The following is a 20,636-nucleotide window of genomic DNA, read 5'->3' as shown; positions in this document are numbered from 1 at the left end:
TTGCAATATATTAGTTCAAAGTTGTTAAAAGTAGGGGAAGTAAATGCTGAAAACATACTCTTTCCACTGTCTTAACATTATCTGTTTATATTTTTCATTGAGCATTTCAGATTTTATGAAGCAATATTCTAATGAGTTTCGAATATACATTTTGAAAATCTGCCTCAAGGAAAAAGCCACATGACCTTGAGGGGAGAGATTATAAGTTTAGGTCTGTCAGTTCCCCCTTTATTACGTTAGTAAACGTGGGGTGATAAATGATACAAACTCAACTTATTTGGATTTCACTGGAACCTCATGTTTGCAGTAAATTGAGGATTTGTCCAACCCTGCTACGGGCGAAAAGTAAACCTGACCTTTTGAAGAGTTTAGTTCACGTTATTCAACTTAACTTTTTTTTAAAAAATTCATGTTATAGCGAATTTACTCTGTTGGACAGTCACTTATTAAATAATAGTCTTGACGGATTCGTTAACTGTCATATAATGGCAAGGGTAATTCGAGGAAGTTATAATGATTCTAATAATACAGCTGAATATGAACTTATTTTTGTGTTGTACAACGTGTTTTTTTTTAATCGCATATATAGAAATTAAGAGCTTATTTCCCACTATATTACACAACTTTTAAATCAATTTTTATTATAATTTATATGACAGAATAGATTAAAGTATGTTTGTTTGTCATTCAGCACGAAGCTACACAATAGTCTTATCTGTGCTGAGCACAGTACAAGTATAAAAACCTTATGTTTAAGAGTCATAAGCCACGGAATTAATAATGAACCACAGTGGATGATAAACTATTAATGTATTACTTACTGGCCTTGCTACAGGAACAACAGTGGGCTTGAAAACTGATCTATACAGCCAGTTCTGAAACTGCCTTCAGTATATAATTATATATATGTACGTTCTTTGTTTATTGAAAATAATTATTATTTTTCCAAGATTAACGCACAAGTTGTCTCTAGTAATTGCATTCAGTTTTGGTGTTCGAAACAAGGGTGTGCTGCAAACGAATGCCTGAAGCAGTGAGCGTTAAAAAACTACATCATAAATTCCAGAATTTTGGTGTTCAAGAAGTGAAGCCACTCGGAAAGGATACAAAGAACCTTCATTGTATCATACAGACGCATAAATGTCTAGATAAAAATAAAGGGTTAACTAAACAAATAAGTTAAATTTATTAGGCTTAACAACGAATGTTTTCACCAGAGAATCTGAAGGGGGAGGGTTAAAGAACTACAAGGTTATGGTGCTGGGATCAAATTTCAGGATATTTACATATACAAACGTTTCACAAGCTCCCCAGACTTAGCACCACAGTCTATACACGGAATTCGCTTTTATTCAAACAGTCAGTACCATATAAAATATTAGAATATCTTGAATGAGGTTTTATATAATTTATTTTATAAGTCGGAACTACTTTGAAGTGTTTAACAAATCAAACAAGAAACAGCAGCTCGATAACTATAGTACAATGTAATTCTAGTTCTCTGTTGTATTATTATATATTTATTGTTCAAAAATGAACAAAGCATTATCTAACGAGAATATAAAAATATCAGAGGTTTTCAACCAAATAAACGACTTGCAAACAGTTAAAAAATGGCAACAAAGCAAGTAGCATTAGATTTTAACAACGTGCTATGAGAATGTTCTTAACTAATAGCTCTAATCTAGCACTTCATAACTTCCATTTTCTGGTCGCCTGAATAATAATGATTGGCGTGATCAATTTTTCCAGACAAATAATATTCTTAATAAAAATGAATTATTCACATTACAATTACATTAGCAGACCTGCAAAATATTTACGGTCAAACCAGTATTTTTATTCCAACATGTCTTTAAGTACAGAACCACTAAAATAATACTAAAGTATTTTAATCTTAGAAGCCTAAACCTATTAGGGTTTCTTATCTTAAGCCTAACAGAGGCTTAACTAGGGTTTTCAGCGCCCGGGGACAAAGTCAGTTTTTGCGCCCTCTCGTGACAAAATGTAAGCCATAATTCCTAATTATGTAACATCAATTTGGCGCCCCCACCCCCGATGCTGCGCCCGAGGACAGATGTACCCCCTTGTCCTCCCTAGCTACGCCACTGAGGCCTAACATTTGTTAAGTCTATTTGATGAAGCGATAACACAAGCTAATGTATGGTTTCTGTCTTATTTTAGTTAAAGCTAAACTTTACCGCATTTAATAGTATTAACAAATAAACGTATAATTTTAATCTACAACATATCATTTAACCATTTTGAAACTGATAAGCTTTCAATACGTTGTTGTACAAACTGTTTACTAACTAAAGTACATTTACATTCACCTTTGTTTTGTTGACATACCTCTGTGCCACTGAGAGGCTTAATAGATTGATGCATTTCGTACGTGATGAAAGAAATGCATTGTGTTTAACAGAACATTTTAAGGAGTCATATTGTTTGTTTGTTTGTTTTTAATTTCGCGCAAAGCTACTCAAGGGCTATGTGTGCTAGCTGTTCCTAATTTACCAGTGTAAGACTAGAGGGAAGGGCAGCTAGTCATCACTATCCACCGCCAACTCTTGGGCTACTCTTTTACCAACGAATAATGGGATTGACCGTAAAATTATAACGCCCTCACGGCTGAAAGGGTGAACATATTTGGTGCGACAGGGATTCGAACCCGCGACCGTCAGATTATGATTCCAATGCTTTAACTACCTGGTCATCGTCAGACAGTTCCTATTGACCATACCGAGCCGTACGATATATAGTTATATACTGTGAGTGAAGTAAGCCTAAAATGTGTGGAAATATGCATATTTCAGGGTCTTTTTTAATCCAGTTACTATAAAACAAGTTACGCAATCGAACCAGCATCTCTGATAATGGGTGATAACACACACAGTGATGATCTTTATATCGAATGCTCTTCCTGGCTCGGCCTTCCTAATTTGTGTAAAACATTCCACTTGTAGCATTTTGGATTAAAAGAAAGAACGAAACCAGAAATACACTAAATTAATCAGATCAAATTTATTACAGTACATCGTACAGAGAACAAAAAGCAGACATACATATGATTTTGTTTTCAGTATTTAATTTCGTCTCCATATATTTATAAATATATATATATGTATATATAAACGAATAAAGTGTAAATCAGGATTATTTTCCTTTACATATGTAAGAGTCTAAAACCAAGCAGCAGTATGTTTACTAATCTACATTTTTAAATTACAAATTAATGTGGTGTACTAAAGAAAACATTCCCATTTTAATCCATATTATCCCTTTATATCTAAGGTAACAAAATAAAACTTTAATACAAAAATACCTCATACAACATATCATCATAAAAGGATAACGAATATTTCAGTCTGTGTTTGACGGTGAGGAAAATTTAGAATAAAACACTATTATACTAGAAATTGCAAGAATATGTAACCAGAAGAAAATTACGTAACTAGATATAAATTTCTAATATGCGAATAAGATTTTCTTTTTTTCAGAATAATATATCCAATTTTGATAATTCTTACAACTATTTTTAATTAAGCACATAATTTTAATGCAAAACTAATTTGGAAGCTTAATTCTAGGGAAAATTATTCCCCAAAATACCCTGTTTTGTATTGGAAGGATTTGATTATTTAATTTTAAAACTGTTGTATAGAGACACTGGGGGAGGTGGAATTCGTGCTGGCCTTAAAAATCACATCTGTAACTACACAAAATCATAATAAACTCGCTAATAAAAAATACTTAATATCGGTTAATACAATTCTCAGAGGAGTAATGTACTGGCATTTATAATCATACGTATATGATATCATGTAATGGTATCTTTCTAGCGAATTTTAACGATCAGAAATTGCATTTGATATGTTTACAGTTTAAAAACGCAACACATTTTGTTATTTCACTTTATGAACTTTGAAGTCAGTTTAAAGAAAAATAAAATTACTTTTATAAATAAAACATTTTTACAGAAACATTTAAAATGATGATTTACACTGAATAGTAAATGACAAAATCGTGTAAAATGCAAAATAAAAATAAGTGTAGTCACGCGAAATGGAAATGTTATAGAATCCTAGGAAATTGAATAAATAACGCAACAGCATCCTACAAAAACTCAAGTCATAATATAACATTCTCCTGAAATAATAGATTCATTTCTAGTTAACTTACTTGTTAAGTATATTTAATTACAGTAAGTAAGATTTCTTTTTAAACAGGTTGAAATGTTGGGCATTAGTATTACACCACATGATCCCTTAAACGAAGTTATTAGTGCAACTAAACGTTGATGAAGCCTTAATTAACAACAACAGTTAAGAAAACGCTCTAACTTTGAAAATGGAGAATAACTATATCGTCGTTCAATGGGTGACACATACGTTTTTTATACTAAACAACTACGTTGTTCAAGTAAAAGGCTTTCATTGATCTATAGGCTTACGTTTATAGCGAGTATTAAGTAGAGGTGGTCCGAACCTCCTATTTTTGTGAAATAAAAACATTATGCTTATATCACTATTGCTCAGCTGCTAATGGTATTTAACGTTTTCTCTATAGTTTACATTATTCTGATGGAGCGTTAGTATTTTTGAGTTTGAAATAGTTGCGAACACTCCAGATCCCCGTAGCATCGTTGTCATGCTTTCTCCACTGATTGTGTTTTGGTTTGTTTTAAATTTCACGCAAAGCTAAACGAGGGTTATCTATGCCAGTCGTCCCTAATTTTGCAGTATAAGACCAGAGGGAAAGCAGGTAGTCATCACCACCCACCGCTAACTCTTGGGCTACTCTTTTACCAACAAATAGTGGAATTGACCGTGACATAAAAACACCCCCACGGCTGAAAGGGCGAGCACGTTTGGTGTGACGAGAATTCGAACCTGCAACCCTTAGATTACAAGTCGAGTGCCTTAACCACTTGGCCATGCCACGCCGATTGTGTTTAGTACAACATGTGTTGACTTTTGATTTCGCAAATTAGAATATCTTTTCAAACATTCTGCGTACGGACTTGAGTACTTTTGTAGCAAGAAAACTGTCACATGTAGAATGCATAAGTACAGTTACGAGAACCTTCTCTTACAGTGTTAAAAAACAGTAGTTATTAAAATAACAGTAACAACAATTACATCATAAAATACTTATCTCGGTAAAGAAAAAAATTTAACCAGAGGCACATTGAACACCTTAAACTTTATCCAAAAAATCGTCTAATTATTAGTAAGTAAACTCCGAAATGGGTGAAGAGATTTACTGAAACCCATATTTATAGTTGTTTTACTATCAATTATTACTGAGACAGTAAAATCATCTATCGATTAAAGATTCTTTTTTTCTAATTTGCAAGATGAAATCCAGTACATTGTGTTTGTAAATTCAAACTGCTACTTTCGTAAACTAGCATTGATTTCTTTCACCTGTCTTTCCAATGAAGTGATACTACGAAGCTGCGTGTCAGTGTGTAGGATATTACAAGAATCGACGAACATGTTCGATTTAAGAATTATATTCTGACGACGAATGATGAAAAGCACATTGAACAACTTCGGCGACAGCTTCTGAAACATTTGTATCGTGTCCAAACTTTACCGAATAAAACTAGCTATTCTAAAAGTGCCTTTGGTGAAATTCAGTTCCTCATTTTGAAATCATTTTAACGTATAACTATTTTAAATACAATAATTTCTTTATATTCACCCTGTACGTTCTGCTATAATATCATGCCACATGTTATTATCCAAAGTTCAAGCAATTTATAAAACAGCATTGAAATAATGTATGATTGCATCACAAAAGCAATCTAGAAAACAAATTCAACGTAGTTGTATAAATGATTGCGAAACAAGAACGTTAATTTTCTGCTTTAGTTTTCTGTGGACGCTTTATAACAAAAAGTAATTTTACACAGTTTTATCTTATCATACTATGGTTGATGATTAAAACAAAAACTCATTTGCTTGTTAGTTAGTAAAACCAATTTATTGCTTTAGTTAGCATAAAACGGTTTATTTTGAGTTTAGTTATATCCTTACTACACTAGATGTCGCACCTCGGAAGAAAATATCATCTGGTTATTAGTAAGCAAAAACATTTTTTTTCAAAACCGAAAACGGGTGAAGAAATTTTCCGAGACTCATATTTATTGTTAAATGTTAATAAAAGTGTAGACAAAAATGATTGAGTGTGCGACCTAAAGGAATGAAATCAAAATTGGTGGCTAAAAGGATAGTTACAGTTAGATAGCATTGATAAGTACCTTTTCTTTCACTTTTTGATTAGATATCATGACTTTTTAACAATACAAATCAACAAGCCATAGCAAATAAGAATGAGGCATTCGATAATAACCAACAGCAGCTTAAAGATCGCAACCCTAATACTCGGAACAGACCTTTACAGAACCAACCAAATTAAAAAAATATATATATAAGGTGATAATTTTTCTCTTTAAAAGTTTTAATAACTTTCTTTATAAGTAATGCCATATAATTTAGATTAACAGTTTCTTATAATCACTCTCATGTAACTTGCACATCTGTATCAGGAATCATTATTTATGCTAATTGATTAAGCTAGTATTACATGACGCTAAATGCTTTTTAATTAGGATAATTTCATAACAGTTATTAAATCTGTGTTGAAAAGTTGGCAATGAAAACCCGTATGATTCTTTTGAAAACTTGAACTAGAAACTGCTAATCTAATTTGATTGGCCAAATCAATGTTATTAATCTCTACATTTTATGCATTATAGTTCTGCTACTCTAAATCAACTTTTTCTAATCCGATTGGCAAAAAGCTAAAAACACTTCATATTTATTTTTATATGAAGCTATATTAAAAATTTTAGACCGTTACGCAATGTGACTTTTTGTTTCAAGCACGTGCAACCATTTTCGTCACATATAAACGTTTTTTATTGAATAACTTTGCACATGTGGCTTGTGTTTATTCCAAATGAGACTTCTAATTGTGGGCTGAAAAGATCTGCGAGTGTACCCAAATTTAAAAATATCTACAGAAGTTAAATATGTTTTTCTCTCAAGTTTCTGTACTTTTGGTGCAAAGAAAAAAACAAAACAAAGAAAGAAAACCAAAATTGTAGATTTTATATTTCTTAATGGATTCCCTTGAAATTCGGTGTGTGAGATAAGAGGCCAGTAGAGCAAATCAACTGAAAATATACGATAGTTTGGATTACCACAGTCCGAAATACAAAGGGTGGGAAATCACTAATCTATCACTCCTGTTAATGGCTTTACTTCCTCACTCATGATGAATGAGGAAGTAAGACCATCTATCAATTAAAAAGATATTTTTGTTGTCTTTTTTCTGTTCTAACTGTAAGATGAAATCAAATGAAAATATTTATTTGGACTAACTTTTACCATCCTAAGGATTTACCTTAGCGCGTAAAATAATGCGGCAATTATTCAGTAAAGTACTTATAGGATTGAACTTTTTCAGTAAAGGAGTATTGTTCAGTAACATAAAAGGTCACCTAATACATAAATTAGTAGATTTCTACAGAATATTTTGGCTACCTTATGCACAGTCTGTGTGATGCATTATGAACAGATGCAGACTTAAGTATCCATAAAACATGCCACCTTCAAGACCAAAAGAAAAATGATAAACTTCGAATTCGTATGGATAATGTAGGAATATAAGGGCCCAAGGTAAGAAAAATAGTTCCTATCCTGAAGTTTAGTTTTATTCTTTTCAGTTTTAAATATTCACTTAACAATAACTTATAAGCACATGCACCACGCAAAGCACCATTAAGATCAACACTTATGAGTATTATGAACTACATTTAGGTTGTAGCAAGTAAAAATTGGTTAATTATATCAAGTAATACATAATTATATTGAATTCTTGTAAACCTTGGTGTTTGTGTATAATAATTATCTGGATACAGAAATGTCTGACAGTGTTTAAAACTGAGACAATTTATATATACTTCAGAATAAGATGTCGTGCCCATAGTAACGTAATTGCGTTGATTTTACAGCCATAAAAGTAACGTTTTCAACTCGATAAACATCTAAAAACTGTAATTAACGTTACTAGTACGATAAGATATTTGAATTGTTTTAAAGCATACAATACTTTATTTCGGATTATATTGAGATATCAAAATTCACTTTCAAGCAATTCCCCTTTCTCAACTTTGCTTTTGATGATATTTATTACATTTGATATTAAATTTGTGATCGCAAGAATATTTGGCAGTACAAATAAAATTCATCTCTCATAAAGCACTAATTTCATGTTGTTGACACTGTTAAGAAAGTTACGAAAATTAGATGCTGAAAAAGATTTCGTTTTCACATTATATACAAGTATTTATGACTGCTACTATAGCTCATTCTATTTCATTACATAAAACAGATTAAAAGATGAATTATATATCTATGTATATTTATATACCCTGTTTACTGAATTTGGCAATACTTAACCGATGCTAGAACCAGAGATAGAGCTTCAAGAAGAAAGCATTAATTCGAATGTTTAAGAACAGCAAGAAAGCTTTGAAACACACTTGGTTTCACCTGTCGCTTTGAATCTGAATTCATAATAGACAAAGGTGCTAACGAGGGAAAAATACACTGAGTTTAGTTGCACAAAAAACATGTACGTATGTGTGCATAGTTAATGACAACATATTTACATCACCAATCTTGGAATTATTAAAGTCACAATTCTGTAAACCTGACGCACAGATATAGATTGTCAAATTCACATGTCAGCCCAATGGAACCTTTTGGATGCTAGTCTACTTGAAAGAATATCTCTGAAACGAAATTAGTAGTTCTTTCTGCCGCGTCAGATTAGTTTTCTGATTAACCATCATCTATCCACCAACATTACTTTGTTCCAATTTTTATACGTATAAAATCACTGGTAAAACAGTGACCAACTGGGCGTAAAAATCCAGGCCACCTAATCCAGATTATTTTGAATAAAAACACAGTGTTTATTGATACGGTGACGAAAAATCTCTTAAATAGAACTATTACGATTTACTAGCACGTACAAGAAACGGCCATTTTAAAACGGTTTAAATTTTTTTCATTCACGTTTTAAGAGGCCTTTAAAGAAACAGTGTTGGTCGGATACAATTTTTAAACTGCTTAAGACCGCTCTTTAAAGAAATAGGCGTAATGTAAAGAGAGAGTTTACCAATGACATTAAAACACCAAATGTAGCTGGAAAAAAAAAAACTTTCACGGTAATAATAACTGAGTGCGAGAAAAATATTAACATGGGAACAATAAACGCCACAAGGTTTACTTTAAGAAGAAAGTGTTTATGTGGCATTAGTGATAACAAGAGAAAAGCGCAGCGAAAATCGAAACGAATAACTTGAACTAAAATTATAAAGCAAGTGTGTGATCTCTTAGTCACATTGGTTGCAATTATGTAGCACCAACTTTTCAGTAACACAAATGTGTCTAGATATGTTTTAGATGTGTAAGTATATTACCATCTCTATTTAGTCTCTTCGAGAACACTGACAAGTAGTGAAATACTAGAAAGTTACAGTGGAGTGACTAACAAAACCGGATTCCATGGACCATATTTACACTTTGACACTAAACACGTAAAGTCTCGGTTAAGTTGTTTAATCAAAATTTGGCTGTAAACAGTTCTATCTCTGAGATCCTCAGAAAAAGTCCAAAGATCTTCAAGACGTTCCTTCAGTGTCCTCACTACAGGCACTTGGATGACTTCAAGGCCAAACCAGTTTTCAAAAGAGACGATTACAACAAAACTCATCTATATGAGATCACAGCTAGAAAGAGATATTCGCATCATCCATTGTGACTTTGACTGTTCCATGTCCTATAAGTATAGATTTACTGTTAACATGGTTGCAAACGTGACATTTATAGGTCCAGTAAATTTAGATTTTACAATAAATATCGTACTAAACTTGAACTGTTACACTTACTGCAAATATAGGTACTATCATAAACATGACAGTAATCATGAGTTCCTTCATTTCTTCTAAATGGACATACTACTGTAACCATGATAGTAACCATGAACTGAAGATGGCACTGTTAAACATGATAGTAAACACGAGTTGTTTCATTTCTTCTAAATGGAAATGCTAAAATAAACATGCTAGTAGACATGAAATGTTCCATTTCCTGTAAATGGAGACAATACTCTTAAACAAGATAGTAAACACAAACTGTTCCATTTTCTCTCAATGAAAATACTACTGTAAACATGATAACAGACATAAAACGTTCTATTTCCTGTAAATTTGATAGTTAGTAAACATGAAGTGTTCCATATCCTATAAATGGAGATGGTACTGTCAAACAGGTTAGTGGATATAATCAGTTCCACTTTCCGTAAATGTAGGTACCACTGTAAACGTAGTTACAAATTTAAATTCTTCCGTATCCACTAAATTTAGACACTACTTAAAACACGGTGTCAAACCTGCAGGTGTATATGTTACTTTACACTTTTTACCAGAATTGTTCTAACGGTTGTAGTTGATTTGTTTTCATCCATGTAATATTGATCAATCCAGTAAATAAAGATCTAGGTTTTGACTGTTCCTTCACTTGTAAACATGGCATACAAGCATTACAGTAAATGTGATTAACAACTATCATGCTGCAACTGAACTGTTCCATCTCTTGCTGATACAGATGATAATATTAATATAATGTCCTATTTCAAACTTCCCATCTACAGCAACTGCTCCTGTAAGCATGTTTTTCATCTTTTGCAAATGTAAACGTTACTGAAAATGTAGAACAAAACTTGAAGTTTCCATCTTTCGCAAATGTGGACGTTACTGAAAATGTTGAAGAAAACTTGAAGTTTTCCATCTTCTGCAAATAAATACGCCACCAAAAACGTTAAACAAAATTTGAAGTTTTCCATCTTCTGCAAATAAAGACGCTACTATGAACATGGTGCCATATTTCAGATGTTCCATCTCCTAGGGATTGAGATGTTACTGAAAACATGGTACCATATTTGAGGTGTTTCATTTTCTGCAAATATAGACGTTACTATACATATCGAACTAGACTTGAACTGTTTCATCACCTGCAAGCATACATGCTACAGCCTCCAGTCTGTGAGCAAGGAAAATACGTTGACCATTTGAATCACATTCTAATGCTTCCAGGATCTATAGTACAAATAAAAAAAATGGAGATACATCTTAAACACTTAACAAGACTAAAATGAATAAATAAATGCCATATTATGACAATGATTATTAAAACAACTAGCACGCCAACGAAGGTCAATGGATACACACATAAATTTATTCTTCAATTAAGAATTCTGTCTAATTACATACACCAAGAAGTCAAAAACCTTTAGGAAAACTTGAAAAGAATAACATTGTTCTTATTACAGGTATTAAGTTTACGTTTTGTTGGTAGTATGCTTTAATGTATTTAATTTTCTATCGAATGTAATATTCAGTTTTTTCATATTAATATATCATACAATAAATGCCCTTCTTAATGCCCACCAAAAGTATTTCACTGGTAGCAAACTTCAACACACATTTAAATAATACAATGCATCCCCAAAAAGAAACCTGAAATTCACTGCATTAACAGAGAAAATTCTCTACTCAAGACTTGCATAGATTACAATAATACTACAGTATCACTAACCTGACCTCTATAACGATTCACATACGTATAGAGCTCCTTCAGAGCACTTGAAATGTCCACTTCTCCTTGACAAGCCTATAATAATATGGTTGAGTTGAAAACCTTTTCAATGGCTTTTTTTTTTTGCCAAAATATAAATGCAATTTTTTATCAGTAGTTTGGTTGGTTAGTTTTTGAATTTCGCGCAAAGCTACACGAGGGCTATCTGCGCTAGCCGTCCCAAATTTAGCAGTGTAAGACTAGAGGGAAGGCAGTTAGTCATCACCACCATCTGCCAACTCTTGAGCTACTCTTTTACCAATGAATAGTGGGATTGACCATCACGTTATAACGCCCCAACGGCTGAAAGGGCGGACATGTTTGGTGTGACGGGAATTCGAACCCGGGACACCCTCAGTCAAGCGCCCTAACCACTGGCCATGCCGGACCATCAATAGTTTGCAAAATCGATTTAAATAATAATAATAATAAAAATACACTACAGAAGCTTCAACCGAATTCTCTACTATTTTGTGAATGATATTAAACAAGTTAAAAGTATGTTTATTTCTAATTATCTTACTTTTGTTTCACCTCAAAGCCAGTAACTGTTGATGAGAAAACAAAAACAAAGAATTAGTGTTCACTTTGAATTCAGTTGTTCTTAATAATTTAACATTTTGAAACACACTGTGTATAATGTGAAAATACTTATATTGTTTTTATACTATTGAACAATACATAGTGTCACTTTCAAATCCGATTGAAACAACTGTGCTGCTTAATTGATTTAATAAACAATATGTGGTTGGCAATATGATACTTTTTATAAAACAAATTAAGGTTCGTTAACCATTATGTTTGATTACAGTATGTTTTGCCAGTTTAACAGAGAAAGAACAATTATCTTAGCTTATAAACTTTTCAGTATGATATACAACGTGTAATTAGTTTCAACTTTTTTCTTTCATCTAGTCATTAGAAACAGAATATTTTTAGCATAACTTTGTTATGGTTGAGGGTCGCAGGTTTGAATCCCTGTCGCACCAAACATGCTCGCCCATTCAACCGTAGTGGCGTTAGTAAATTACAGTCAATCTCACTATTCGTTTGTGAAAGAGTAGCCCAAGAGTTAGCGGTGGGTGGTGACCACTAGCTTCCGTTCCTTTAGTCTTACACTGCTAAAGTAGGTACGGCTAGCGCAGATAGCCCTTGTGTAGCTTTGCACGAAATTAAAAACAAACTATCTGGTCATTAATAGAAAATTGGTACTTTTTGAGCAGGTTTACCATAAGTACAAAATTATAGTTTTAATTGTTCAGTTATAATAGTTCACGATGGGGTTTCATGTAAAAATAGTACATTCACAGTATAACAATGAAACATAATCATTTAGTGTAGCTTACCACCACACGGACACTACAAAGTCATAAACTCTAAAACATGTTGGGTTTTTTTCTTTAAGTCTACTAGTAGAACTAACAGACATTATTACTGTGACCAACAATATGGTGCCGAAAGCAAGGCATAATGTTATGTGGAAGCACGTAAAACGAGGCAGGTGGAAACGGTGTTATATACACCCTTGTACAAATTAATTGAAACAAATGGTCATTTTACAATATTTTCAGCATGGCGGTCGGTGTAGGCTCGCTGGACCCGCTGATTTCCTTTAACAGTCATTTTTTCACACAGACGATGTCATTAGCTGTGTTTTGCAGTATGGTCGATCTATTTTTGGAATATATGACGAAATTTTGAGGAATATTATGTCATTCGAAATTGTGTTAGAAGGGCAAGGAGACTAGTCAGAAAAACAATTTCTTATCAACTCAATGAAGAAAAAACGGTATCAATGGGGTCTGAAATATAAGAACTGGATGCAAGAACAATGGAGGAAGGTGTTATTCAGCGACGAGACTCATTTCTTCGTACAGGGTCAAAGAAGTCTGCATGTTCGCAGATCTCCAGGTGAGAAACTTCGAGAATCTCACATCAATAAGTTCGTAAAACATCCCTCAAAGAAGATGTTTTCGGGTTTTTCAGCTGCTATGGCGTCGGAGGCTTAAATATCGTAGAAGGTATGATGCGAGTACCACAGTAATCGAAGTTTTGCAGAGAAGAGTCGTTCCAGAATTGAAAAAAAGATTTCCAGATGGATCTGGCATTTTTCAGCAAGATCTGGCTCCGTGCCACACATCGAAACTTGTGAAAAATTTTATGACTACAACGCGAATAAAGGTGCTGGACTGGTCTGGAAACTCTCTGGACTTAAATCCTATTGAAAATATTTGGGCGATTTGTAAAGAAAGACTTCGGGGAAAAGACTGTACTACGAAAGATAAGCTAATTGAGGTGTCTTACCGCGATCCAAAAATTAGTAAAGATTGAAGTCAACTCGTGGACTCGATGCCAAAGCAGATTAATGATCTTCTGAAAAATAAAAGCCGTCATATCATGTTTTAAATTGTGAGTAATTTTTGGATTCTCAGAAATAAAACGCAAAAAATTGAAAAAATCGTAATTTTCCGTCTTGTTTCAATTAATTTGCACAAGGGTGTAGGGTCACATGGTACCAAAAGTAGAACCAAGAATTAGCGTTAAATGGAATTACGGGAAACCTGAAGTAAATGGAAACGTTGTTACACAGACTCTCGTGGTACCAGAAGGACACATTGCTATGTGGAGTCCAGGAATGATAGGAATATAACCTAGAAAGTGTTATATTATATTAAGTAGTGCTAACAGTAACAAAGCTGTTTGCGCTGTGCTCACAGTGGACTTATTTGTAGGGAGGATAGAAGAGGACAATTTGTTTTAACTTTCGCCTGAAATACACGTTGAGCTTGCATACATTATATCAAAAATAAATTAAAAGTTATAACTTCGTACAAAATAACGTTTTCCACTTTTGAAAATATTAGAAGTAAACATTTAACTATCTGATGTACCCACTTCCCAAGTTTCGCTCTTTGACTCATCTTATGTTAAATTATATGATAACTGTGAGCCGAGCGTAATAGTGTAGTTAACATACCTGCTACTAATGAATATGCAGATAAATAGTTCACAACCTATTACCCTTCCCCTTCACATTCTCCTTTCCACCAAAATATCGCTTTGAACTTTAAGAGACTGAGTGATTTATTTATATTTGCTCAAACAAGAGTTGCCCAAGAGATGGCGCTGACTAGCCATTTTCTAGTCTAGAGGTTTGAATAAAGGACGGCTAGAGCAGATAGCCCTTGTGTGACTTTACTCAAACATCTGAAAAAAAAAAGAAACAACACAAAAAACACGAATTATTTTAACGTCATTCGTTTAGCCTCATCACTTCACAATTATGTAACAGAATATTAATTGCAACAGAAAATGAGCAAATATTAGACGAACGTTCACTAACCGTGGACAAACTTTGCAACGCAGCTTTTAGATGTGCTGCGGATACGACCGGAAGTGCTGCAACATCCTGATAAAACTTTTCTACCATCTGTTTGTAGGCTGGAATGTCCCGAGCAAACAACAGCTTACTTGAGGGGGAATCCTAAAATAAGGTTCAAGAAAAATAGAATCGCTTCAAAATTTTGGAGATATAATAATAATATTATGAACAGTAAACATGCATCACTATTGGTGAAAACAGATTTAGAAAATAACGGAATGACAGTTACTTTCAGGATTAACAAGATATTTTAAAATGACTGAAAGATAGACGTTTCAAAGAAACATAAAACTAATTAAACAGCTGTTATTATCAAAAAACATCACCGGGCCAAGGAGATTAAGCGACACCTCAAACTTTCTAACGCCGCTATAAGCAAACTAACGAGTTATTGAAATCGTTTCTGACTTGTTTGTTTTACAATTTTCACACAGTTATTATGAAAATCAAGAACAATAAAAGAGTCGATCTAATTAAATAGGGTTCCTTTACAGCAACGTTCGAAAGTTATTCACGTGAAAGAACAAGTTGACTAGGTGCTCCAGAATCAATGATAACCCTTAACAAAAATTTACATTAATTTTTCTCTAATGAAATAAATTAATTAAGATAAATATTTATGTCTCTTCAGAGAGACATACTATTTTCTGTTATTTATTCTTCCAAACAATTTGCAATGGACCACCATTCCTTCTTTTCTCGATGCAATGACTTGAAACTTGTAGGTTTATTTATACCTTAATCCAAACACCTTTTTCATTTTTATTATTTATATATTATTGAGATTTTTATGTGCTCAAAAGTCGAACAACCTGAAATATATATTTTGGGTTTTTACACTATCATATTTACAGCAATTAAGATGGAATTTGGCAAAGCTATAATATTTCATGCGCTTAACACGTTGACAAATAGATTAGACCATTTTGAGTCTTTTTTGGGGAGGTCAGAGCTAACAAAAAAGCATAATTTGGGGTTTGGTTTGTTTTGAATTTCGAGCAAACGTACACGAGGGTAGGTCCCTAATTTAGCAGTGTAAAACTAGCGAGAAGGCAGTTAGTCATCACTACCCACCGCCAAATCTTGGGCTACTCTTTTACCAACGAATAGTTGGATTGGCCAGCACATTATAACGCCCCCACGATTGAAAGGACGAGCATGTTTAGATAACTTTGGGGGTTTACAGTCAAATACTCTGTCATTATTTGATCCATTTTCATATTATTCTATAGGTTTCATACATATTAAACCAAAAATAGTGTAAATTTCCATTTTTAGTAACTATAGAAGCGTGAATATATCGCAAAAAGTAAAATTTTAGGATTTTTGATAATTACTCCACAATTTTTAGCCAACTTACATGGGATTTGGTACAAAGATACCTTTCATGCAAGTCTCGCACATAAAAAAATATGGGGTATTTCCATTTTTGGCCAATTTATAGGGGTCAAAAAGTTAAATAAACCCATTATTTTATAGATTTTGATAAATTATTTAGCTACATTTCGATTAATTTATGCTGGACTTAGTATAAAGATACTCTTTGCAAGTTCCAAACACAGATATATATACAACTTTGGATTTTTGGTTTTTGTTCAATTTTTCAGCGAGGAAAGCACAATTCATGGTTTTCATTAACTGTTCATATGTACTTTAACCAAGTTACATGGGATTTAGTAAAAATATACCTTCTTGTAGTTCTCAAGCAGTTATATGGAAACTTTTCGATTTTACTGCTGCCAGAATTTGCTCGCGAATGTTGGCCTCTTTAATTCTCTTTGTTTCTGTTTTAACGCCAAGCTGCACAATGAGAACTTTGCGCTTTGTCCTCCGAGAGAAATCCAACCGCCGAATTTTAGCGTTGTCATTTTGTAAACTTATCGCTGACCCATCGGTGGGCAATCTTACTTGGCAATCATCCTTACACATCCACTAAAAGATATTTTTAAGACGTTCCCTGCATATCCCAAAAATAACCACGTTATAAACTACTTCCTTCATTTGTTTTCGTACGTTCCATAATACACGTGTAATAATTTACACTGTATATCCAATAATAACTGATTTATTTAAAAAAAAAAAAGGTGTTGAAATCAAAGTGATTAAACGCTAGGAATTACAAAGAAAAAAGTTATGGTGCAATTGTATATAAATATAACATTTGATATAATTGAAATTGCATTTGACATGCATAAACGCAAGCACGCAATGTAACGTTTCAAAACCAGTGGTTAAATAATAGAGACTATGAAACTCGTACTAGCTATAAAAATAAATAAATACACACAAATGTTCAGTCATTGTAGTAATAATCGTGTATTAGTTAGTACAAGATCACAAATAAACTTATTAAATAACATATTAAAAATATTTCCATTTTCAAATAAGTAAGCGATACTGATCATGAAATATAATAAGAGCCACTATCATAGAAGGCCCGCAGTGGTACAACGGTATGTCTGCGGACTTAAAACTCGAGAAACAGTATTTCGATACCCGTGGTGGGTAGAGTATAAATGGATTTTCGTGTAGTTCTGTGCTTAACTATAACGAATAAAGTGTCATTAAACGAAAGCAAATTTAAAGCAATCATTTACAGTAAATATATTTAAAATGTATTAATAAATAATTCTAGGTTTTTTTGATTAAGGGCCCGGCATGGCCAGGTACGTTAAGGCGTTCTAGTCGTAAGCTGTGGGTTCGAATGCCGGTCGTATCAAACATACTCGCCCTTTCAGCCGTGGGGGCGTTATAATGTTACGGTCAATCCCACTATTCGTTGGTAAAAGAGTATCCCAAGAGTTGGCGGTTGGTGGTGATGACTAGCAGCCTTCCCTCTAGTCTTTCACTGCTTTGCGCGAAATTCAAAAAACAAATAAACGAACAAATTATATGATTAAGAGATGTATGGAGATTCATAAAAACGATAGGCTCAAACTTTATCTCCTGACGAAGTGGACTTTTATTCTTTAAAATTATAGACCTTGAGAACCGTTCATGAGAATACATTATATAGGATCAAATATTATATGAATCACAAAATTAGGAACTTGTCAACGAAGTGCTTTTGAACCCTAAGAACGGCTTGCTGATAGCCGGACTGTGGATCTGCGAATCCATCACTTGCGTCCCGTTTTCGCAAAAAAACAAAAAGTGAACAAGTAGTCCCTGGTATTCAGCGAAAAGCTTCAGCGCTTATAATGCTATTAGTCAGAGATTCATTCTTGGCACTAACATTATTTTCTGGTTGTTTGCTTGCACAAAGTTAAATAATGGGCTATCCGTGCTGTGCATACCACAGATATCGAAACCAAATTTCTAGTATTGTAAGCCATAAGATTCACCGCTGAGTCACTTGGAGTATTATTTTTTGACATTCTAAACAATTAAAATTAGCATCCAAATTAACCACCTTAGGGGGTAAGACAGGCTCCTATGGCTTTAGTGATTAAATCTGTTGAAAATGTGCATTATACACTTCTCCTCCTTCCTTATGATGGCCAGATAGTTAGGGCGTTCGACTCGCAATTTGTTAATCGTGGGTTCGAATCTTGGTTCCGTTAAATATACTTGCCCTTTCACTCGTGGTGACAACATAATGTGACAGTAAATTCTACTGTTTGTGATAAAAGAACAGCCGAAGAGTTGGTGGTGGGTGGCGATGACTAAGTTGCCTTTCCTTTAGTCTTACACTGCTAAATTCGGGACGGCTAGCATAGACAGTCCTCGTGTAGCTTTGCACAAAATTGAAAAACAAACAAACAAAATAAACAACCCCACCTCATCATCTTGTTGTTTGACGACGTTAAAGGGTACGTAATGAATATTTTTTTTTATAAAAGTTTCTTCTGACACGAACCGATATACAATAAAATATCGTCAAAGAACAAGACGAAAACGTGTGTGTGGGGGGGACTATAATAAATTATTCAGTGCTTCAGATACCCCCTATATAGAATAAGAACGTATTACTCCTGACCTTTCCTAGGCGATGTTCGGTGGTGGTGAAAGAATCCATAAAAGACTGACTGATTACAGATAGACAGGAATCAACAGTTGGCGTTTTCTGGACATCGAAAATGAAATCTGGATTTTTTAGGAGGTTGATCCAAAATCGAAGGGGAAGACTGAAACATAAAGAAAATAGTACGTTGCACATTAACAACAATTATGTATTCATGATCAGTAGTAACTGACTGGTTAATCATCTACATACCTAAGTATTATTACAGTCACTTTCGTGAGAATGGTTACAATTACTTTTGTGCTTGAGTAAGTATTTGCGAAGTTCCACAAACAACAACTTTAGCGACAATATACAGGCATCTCTATTAGCTTTGTAAATCAGTAAACCTTAAATCCTTATAAACAACGAAAGTATATTGGGTTTAAATTCCACCAGGGTGTTTAGAAAAACGTGATATCTCCACTTCCACTCGTGATATAAATAATTTAGAATGGCTAAGTGAAAAAGCAAACAACAAACAAAACGACTTAATAGTTTTGAAGAGTATAAGACTGCTGATGGATTGGTTGCAAGCAAAATAGTAGAAAATAAAATAAACAGTAAAATTTTACCAGAACAGTTTATAAATGATCTTAAGTCTCATGACCAACTTAAGTACTTTCGCCATTTGTAAAATGATGGATTCTGTATTCGCTGGAGCCATTTATTAAAACTCTCTTTCAATAACTATATAACAAGCTGGTATCAATATGTACCCACTCACCACCAGATCCACCTTTAAATTATTGGCTTTACCATCTGTGTAAGTACTACTACACTTAATTTCTTAATAATTAAGAAAACTGTATCATTTCAATGTACAAACAGCTAGTAACAGTTACTTAAGCGCTACTTGAACTACCTACAAAAGGTTTGTTTCGCTATCTAAGTAGTAATAGCGTCATCTATCGTTAGTTGGTTACACCACTTCCTTAAGCAGTACTATTGGACCATCAAACTACATTAGTCAATAATACTTAAGAAGTGTAATATTCTGGGAAATACTATACATTTATTTAATACTAGTACCATTTATAAATTATTGACCACACCATATATTTAATCACTTCCAAGATCCATTGTTGGTTATACGAAACATACAGAGAAACCACGGTGGATATCTGTGTGGTCCATAGAAACCTACAAACCAACAAGTTTGCTTACAAATGTGCTACTGGAAGCTTCCATTTAGCTGTTTGATCTCAAGATCTTTGGGCAGTACAGACACAGTTATTACTCATGACATCAGTGGTGTCAGAATGTATCGCTTATACATTTTATTTTGAATGTTCCAGTTATATTCTAACGAGCTCTTGTGTTGTGACACAACATTTCACAGTAAGTTATTAGTTAATTTGATGTTGAACTTTATGCAAAGTGTACATTAAAATCAACGAAGAAGCTGATATAACAACACAGAAAGTTTTCCTCCCTGGTCTAGTGCGGAAATACAATCGACCAGGCACTGGGACTCTAGTAGTGAAGACATATGAGAACATTATAGAGTTATATATTGTAACGAATTTACTAA

General features: G+C 33.5%; 1 protein-coding gene across 1 annotated transcript in view; it reads right to left on the bottom strand.

Moving 5' to 3' along the window:
• Positions 1–3,099: 3,099 nt before the first annotated feature.
• The window catches only part of LOC143232890 (plexin-B-like), a 227,516-nt gene continuing 209,979 nt past the window's right edge, over positions 3,100–20,636 (bottom strand). Inside the window, exons 34-37 of the mRNA XM_076468909.1 lie at positions 19,079–19,226; positions 15,061–15,201; positions 11,679–11,753; positions 3,100–11,179 (exon numbers count right to left, since the gene is read on the bottom strand). Coding sequence (XP_076325024.1) covers positions 11,072–11,179; positions 11,679–11,753; positions 15,061–15,201; positions 19,079–19,226 — 472 coding nt within the window. The 3' untranslated portion in view covers positions 3,100–11,071. The remainder of the gene's footprint in view (positions 11,180–11,678; positions 11,754–15,060; positions 15,202–19,078; positions 19,227–20,636) is intronic.

Source organism: Tachypleus tridentatus, chromosome 11 (genome assembly GCF_004210375.1).
Source record: "Tachypleus tridentatus isolate NWPU-2018 chromosome 11, ASM421037v1, whole genome shotgun sequence".
NCBI classification, from domain to species: domain Eukaryota; kingdom Metazoa; phylum Arthropoda; class Merostomata; order Xiphosura; family Limulidae; genus Tachypleus; species Tachypleus tridentatus.
The sequence above is the reverse complement of the archived record's forward strand: the minus strand, read 5'-3'. Positions and strand labels throughout refer to the sequence as shown.